The sequence below is a fragment of the Myotis davidii genome, unplaced genomic scaffold (assembly GCF_000327345.1).
Source record: "Myotis davidii unplaced genomic scaffold, ASM32734v1 scaffold648, whole genome shotgun sequence".
Taxonomy (NCBI): domain Eukaryota; kingdom Metazoa; phylum Chordata; class Mammalia; order Chiroptera; family Vespertilionidae; genus Myotis; species Myotis davidii.
The window spans coordinates 1,034,491-1,041,647 of NW_006299603.1; the positions used below are offsets into that span (position 1 = coordinate 1,034,491).

Here is a 7,157-nt window from a genome sequence, read left to right on the forward strand (position 1 = left end):
GAGCACCCGCACCAAAAGATGCAATGGAACACTTAGAAAGTACTAGAGCCCTGGCCAGTTTGGCTCAGTGGATAGAGCATTGGCCCTTGGACTAAAGGGTCCCGGGTTTGATGCTGGTCAAGGGTCCATACCTCAGATGCAGGCTTGATCCCTGGCCCTGGTCAGGGAGGGTGCAGGAGGCAACCAATCAATGTGTCTCTCTCACATTGATGTTCTTCTTCCCCCCCACCACCCTCCCTTCCACTCTCTCTGAAAGTCAGTGGAAGAAATACCCTCAGTTGAAGATTAACCAAAAATAGATAGATAGATAGATAGATAGAGCGATAAAATATCTGATATGTGAAAATAAATTGTCAGTTGTGAAGATGCCAAATGTTAGACTTTAATTTGAACAGTAAGATTCATTTTGATGTTAAGAAATATAAAAATCTTTCTTAATCAGCTTTCAGCTGCAACAGACCGGATTTTTTCACTTCAAGAAGAGCAGCAACAATTAAGAGAACAAAATGAATTAATTCGTGAAAGAAGTGAGAAGAGTGTAGAGGTGAGAACCTGACCGGGCAGTTGGCATCTTTCTCACTCGGACGTGTCCATCACAACCTCAAGCTCATAGCGCCTCCTGCCACCGCCTCCTTTGTCCCACTCAGGCCAGGCGAACCACCTGGGTTCCCACGCACCCTGCTCCCTCCCTCTGGGCCTTCCGCACACGAAGTCCCTCTTCACTCCTCTTCAGCTCCCACTCCTGAGCTGGGTCCCTGTAATGCCATCCCTAGTGCCATCCCCAGCGCCCATCAGGGGGCTTGGGCCCTCCTCCATGTCCCCACAGCTCTTTGCGCTTCCCTCCTCTGTAGAATCTGTTGTTTGGTAGAGTTGCTGGCTTGCTCACTTGATCATTTGAAGGTAGAGATCATATATGATTCTTCTCAAAATTCATCCAGTGCTAAAAACATGCCCAATAAACACAGAATGGTGAGTTGAATGGGGCCTTCCCCACTAGGAATGATTGTTCTGTTTTAAAGAAAAGTAAATTTCGCCCTAGCTGGTGTGATTCAGTGGATAGAGCGTTGCCTGCAGACCAAAGGGTCTCAGGTTCAATTTTAGTCAAGGGCACGTACCTTGGTTGCAAGCTCTTCCCTGGCCCTGGCCCTAGTTGGGGCACATGCAGGAGGCAACCAATCGTTGTGTTTCTCTCACACGGATGTTTCTCTCTGTCTTTCCCTCTCCCACTCTCTCTAAAAAAATAACCAATAGAAACATATCCTCTGATGAGGATTAACAAAAAGAAAGAGAAGTAAATTTGTTTTCTGAACCTAAATTTTCTTTTTTAAAAATGTATTGACTTGCCCTCGCTGGTTTGTCTCAGTAGATAGAGCATCGGCCTTCAGGGTCCCAGGTTCGATTCCAGTCAAGGGCACATGCCTGGTTGCGGGCTCAATCCCCAGAGTGGGCGTGCAGGAGGCAGCTGATCAATGATTCTCATCATTGATGTTTCTTTCTCTCTCCCTCTCCATTCCTCTCTGAAATCAATCCTATATAATAAAGAGCAAATATGCAAATGGTCATCACACCCTTAGGTCGTCACACTCAGACACCTAACATTGGGGAGAAAGGATTGGGTACCAGCCAAGCACAAATGAGCTCGCGAGAAAGGAATGGGGACCAGCCAGGCTGTAGCCCAGGAAAGGGACAAGCTGCACACCCGGCAGTCCCAGGCGCCTGCAGCTGCAGCCTAGGTGAAACCACCCACCCACAGTCCCCTGGGGCTGCAGCCAGCCCAAGTGAAGCCGGCCTGGGTCCTGGGTGCCTGCCACCCGCCAGAGAAGGGAATCCTGGGTCCCGGGTGTGGGGTGAGGCAGAGGCAGTTAGGGGCAATCAGGCCAGCAGGGGAGCAGTTAGGGGCTATCAGGCCAGCAGGGGGGCAATTAGTGGCGATCAGGCAGGCAGAGGTGGTTGGGGCGATCAGGCAGGCAGGCAGAGCGGTTAGGAGCCAGCAGTCCTGCATTATGAGAGGCAGGTGAGGGGCGATCAGGCAGGTGAGAGGTTAGGAGCCAGTGGTCCCAGATTGCGAGAGACACTCGGACATCCCTCGAGGGGTCCCAGATTAAAGAGAGGGTGCAAGCCGGGCTTAGGAACCCCCCGCTTCACAAATTTCATGCACCGGGCCTCTAGTAAAAATATATTTAAAAAAAAATTTTTTTAATGTATTGATTTGTTTTCATACTCAAGTTTAAAGATACTTCAAAATAGCTTTAAAATTTTAACCTTTATTATACTTAAGAAATAGAAATTGTGCTACATTTTTTAAAATTATGGTGTATTTTTAAATACTTTGTAGTTGGCTTGCTTCCCATAAAACCTGTTCTTTCGGTACTCTTGGTGGATACAGATAACAAAACAGGACACAAAAGTTGAGCTGGAGACTTACAAGCAGACTCGGCAGGGTCTGGACAAAATGTACAGTGACGTGTGGAAGCAGCTGAAGGAGGAGAAGAAAGTCCATTTGGTGAGTGTGTGAGCCTGGTGTCTTCAGAAAGGTTCCCCAAAAGCTGTGCCAATGATTTCCTCGCACTTCCCACAGGCATGCTGACCCCGCGGGCACCCACAGACAGCCCACAGTCATCCCTTAAAAAAGAATAAAAGGTCATGTTTACCACTCAGGCCTGCACTGTCACATTTTTCCAATTTTACAAGCCTTTTTCAGGGATCGCTGTGAAATTGGATGTGTGGTCTCTGACCATACACTTCCCTCGGTCAGAGCCTTGGTCTCTTTATTTCCACCCCATCTGTGAGTCAGTAGCCTGTGTTTTTTATTTGTTACTAGAGGCCTGATGCATGAAGAGATTCGTGCAATAGGCCTTCCCTTCCCCTGGCTGCCGGCACCAGTTTTCTTCTGGCACCCGGGACCCAGGCCTTCGCTCCAGCCGGAGCCCTCAGTCTTCGCTCCACCGCTTTGTGCCTACATATGCAAATTAACCGCCATCTTTGTTGGGTTAATTTGCATACTCTCCTGATTGGCTGGTGAGCATAGTGGAGGGGTGGTCAATTTACATGTTTGTCTATTATCGGGTAAGGTTATTTTTTTTTATTGATTGATTTTTTTAGAGAGAGAGAGACATTGATTGGCTGTTCCACTTATTTATGCTGTCATTGGTTGATTCTTTTTCTTTTCTTTTTTTTAATATATTTTACTGATTTTTCACAGAGCAGAAGGGAGAGAGATAGAGAGTTAGAAACATCAATGAGAGAGGATCATCGATCAGCTGCCTCCTGCACACCTCCCACTGGGGATGTGCCCACAACCAAGGTACATGCCGTTGGCCAGAATCAAACCTGGGACCCTTCAGTCCACAGGCTGACACTCTATCCACTGAGCCAAACCAGCTGGTACATGCCGTTGGCCAGAATCGAACTTGGGACCCTTCAGTCCGCAGGCCGACACTCTACCCACCGAGCCAAACCGGTTAGGGCGTTTGGTTGATTCTTATATGTCCCCTGACCAGGGATCGAACCTGCAATCTTGGCATATTGAGACGATGCTCTAACTACTGAGCCACCCGGTCAGGGCCTCGTGTTTTTTATTAAGTACAGTTCTTGCACCTGCTTCTTTGCATGGATGTGGAGAACATGTGTCCTGAGTTACCCAGGACAGAACCATTTCAAAGTGGTTTCACCTTTGTTGCCATAAACCAGTAAATCATTCCAGAAGTTCTAACATTGCAGCATCAAATCGCTTTAGCTCTGAAATTCAAGACACATTCTTTCAGCCCATATATTCTGATCTTGCAATTTGAAGAACATGGTTGCAGGAACTCCAGGCTCATGTTGCCACCTACCAGCTTTCCATTGACTTGATGCAAAGCCATTTTTCATTGTAAAATAAGAAAGGGGGGAAAACATAATCTAGTTATACTCTAGACCAGTAGTTCTCAATCTTCCTAATGCCGCGACCCTTTAATACAGTTCCTCATGTTGTGGTGACCCCCAACCATAAAATTATTTTTGTTGCTACTTCATAACTGTAATTTTGCTACTGTTATGAATCGTCATGTAAATATCTGATATGCAGGATGTATTTTCATTGTTACAAATTGAACATAATTAAAGTATAGTGATTAATCACAAAAACAATATGTAATTATATATGTGTTTCCCGATGGTCTTAGGCGACCCCTGTGAAAGGGTCGTTTGACCCCCAAAGGGATTGCGACCCACAGGTTGAGAACCATTGCTCTAGACAGACTTTTCAAAAATCTCCCTAACCTCTTCTGGCTTTCAGCTTATCTATAATAATGAAAGTGTAATATGTTCATTAGACCGGACGTCCTTCTGGACAAAGCCGGGGCTGCAAGGGAAGCCCGGATCCCGGGTGCCGGAGGGAAGCCGGTGCCAGCAGCCAGGGGAAGGAAGGCCTACTCTTGCACAAATTTCGTGCATCGGGCCTCTAGTATTTTACATATTGCCCAAGACAGCCTCAGTTAAATTTATTTTTTTGTTCTACTTTAGTAACAGTTACCTTGTTCCTATCCTTTTAAGGAACTAGAAAAAGAACTGGAATTACAAATTGGGATGAAAACGGAAATGGAAATTGCAATGAAGTTACTAGAAAAGGACACCCATGAGAAGCAGGACACACTCGTCGCCCTCCGCCAGCAGCTGGAAGAAGTCAAAGCGATCAATTTGCAAATGTTCCACAAAGTTCAGGTGGGAGCTGGCTCTGTGTCCCCATCCCCGCCCGGGTTCCTGCTGCGCCTGCAGCGGGGACTGTGGCGTGCCGCCTCTCCGTTCTCTCGCGTCCGTCCTGCAGTGGGAGAGAATCGGCACCTCCGGGAGGTCCCAGTGTCCTGGGCCCTGTTACCTGCCACGGTATTTATTTTATTTGAGTCTCCCAGCAAACCCCTAGAAAAGTTTACGAAATGGGGAAAGCGTCAGTGACAAGACAGAACCGAGCCACGTGCCCTGGTGGCACAGCTGTGCCTGTGGCCCCTCACTGTCTCCCTGCTGCCCGTTCCTCCATTTCAGAGGGCGATTGCTTGAGAAGTGGTTGAGGATAGAAGTTGGTATTGTCTTTTCAAGGTTTGCCAAGTCTGCGGGCCCTGCTGCTCGCCTCGCCTGTCATTTCAGAGTGGTGAAGGGAGCCCGCCCACAAAGAATCCATCGGGCCAGGGTCTGGAAGCCACCATTCTGTGTCCTTCTCAAAACTTTGCTTTTTGAAGTTCTGTTTTCCATTTTATTATCACAACAGTCCCACTCCACCTCCTTGTCCGTGGGTGTGGTTTCAGCTTCACTGTCAAAGACAGTGTGAGAGCAGACAGTACAAATAAACTGTCCTTTTGTCCTGTCTTTTTAAAACGATCACCTCATCATCATAACAGCAATAGTGAAAATCGAAGCAAAAAGAGAAAAGAAAAAAAAACAGTTTCACCTTCCTAACAAATTACCTATTTCAATGTTTTCATGTTTTTATCTGGTTTGAATGAGTAAGCAGACATAATGTGACGTGTATTTTAGAGGAAACGAAACCACTGTAAAAACTTGGCAGACCCTAAAGTGGAGTGACTTGAAAATACGGACGTTTGTATCTTAGTTACTCAGAGTCATTTCCAAGGAGAGCATTTCAGACCCGCTTTGTTCCGCAGTCACTCAGGGACCAGGCCAACGGCGGCCCCAGCTCTCGGGCCGCTCTGGATGTCACCGTTCTTGCCGGTGGAAGGTGGGGAGAAAAGCTGGTCAGCACCGGGGTCCTTCTCTCCAGCTGGAGGCATGAGCGGCAGCCACCCTTCCATCGAGTCCATGGAGAAGGGCCGCTCAGCATGGCTGCTCGGTGGCAGGAGCGCCTGTGACTGTCCTTAGCTACACGTCATAGGAAGTAGAGGATACGTGTTTGGCAGACACAGTTGTTCCTGCCACACAGGCCATCCGGTCCTTGCATCCTCAAGTCCGCAGCCCCTGGGCGGTGGCAGCACTCCATCGAGTTGCACGCCTGCACCAGAAGACCCGCTGTCTTTCTCACATTAACCGTCCCTCCCAGCATCCAGGGCAGAGCAGGAAGATAACCAGGAGGAAGGCCTGTCTGGAAGGGGAAACGGGAAGTGGCCGGTGGCAGTCATACATGTTCTGGGTAGCAATTGCGAAGGATGCCCGGGGGCAGGGGCACCATTTCTTAGCATGTCTGCTACCCCGCTCTGCCTTCTGAAGAATTGGTCAGCCTCCCTCCATGGCTCCTGAGAAGTCCACCGTCTGTGGCTCTTGGGGAACATGGCCTCCCTGGCGACTACACAGCTTTCCTGGCCAGCTGCGTGAGGTCTCAGTGTGCCGGCCTGGAGGTTGTACTGGGGATCAGTTACAGATACTGTTCAGGCCTGACTCATGTCGCTGATAATGCAGTGCCCTCAGTCATGGCCTCGGATCTGTTTATTTCCACTCAGCCCGTGTCAGTGGCCAGTGTGTTGTTTTATTTATTAAACACGTTCTTGTGGCTGCTTCGTGTCTTTGATCGCTCTCTCTCTCTCTCTCTCTCTTTCTCATTAGTGGCCAGTCGCCTGAAACAGCTGATTGAGCTGTGAAGAAATGCCCCTATCCTGACCTTTCCTGCAGAACGCCCCAGGGCCTCTGCTGCTTAGTCTTCCGTCTTCTCTGACTTAGGTCAGGGTCGGAGCAGCTGCTTTTCTAACCCGCGAGGCCCCAACATTTGGCCCCTCTGTTTCTACCCTCTCTCTGCAAACTCAGACCTGCCTCACACACCAGCATCCCTGCTCTTTAAACCACGTCCCCTGCAGCCACCGCATGGCTGGCAGGGATTCGCGTTCCAAGCTTGGGCAAGTGGCAGCTATAACCGTTTTCCATAACTAACAAGGGTCACCAGCTTTCCAGCTGTGATGCCTGTTGGACAGTGCCAAGCCCCTGCCTGCTGGGTCAGTGCTGCAGCACCAGGCCCCATGTCTCTGGTGGCCTGTTTCCACTTCTACCCTTACCCTCTGGCTGCAAGTACCAGAGTCCACCATTTCCCTCCGTTTGAGACACACTGTAATCAGACACCTCTCTGATGGTCTTCGTTCCTTTTATAACTCCCTCCCCTACTCCCATCCTCTTTCCTCTGTGCTAACATTCTAAATGTTTACTTTTTGGCTCTAACCGGTTTGGCTCAGTGGATAAAGCAT

General features: G+C 48.8%; 1 protein-coding gene across 1 annotated transcript in view; it reads left to right on the plus strand.

The window, feature by feature from the left end:
- RUFY1 (RUN and FYVE domain containing 1) overlaps positions 1 to 7,157 on the plus strand; it is a 44,150-nt gene that overhangs the window by 21,374 nt on the left and 15,619 nt on the right. Inside the window, exons 8-10 of the mRNA XM_006775383.2 lie at positions 443 to 544; positions 2,387 to 2,503; positions 4,534 to 4,701. Coding sequence (XP_006775446.1) covers positions 443 to 544; positions 2,387 to 2,503; positions 4,534 to 4,701 — 387 coding nt within the window. The remainder of the gene's footprint in view (positions 1 to 442; positions 545 to 2,386; positions 2,504 to 4,533; positions 4,702 to 7,157) is intronic.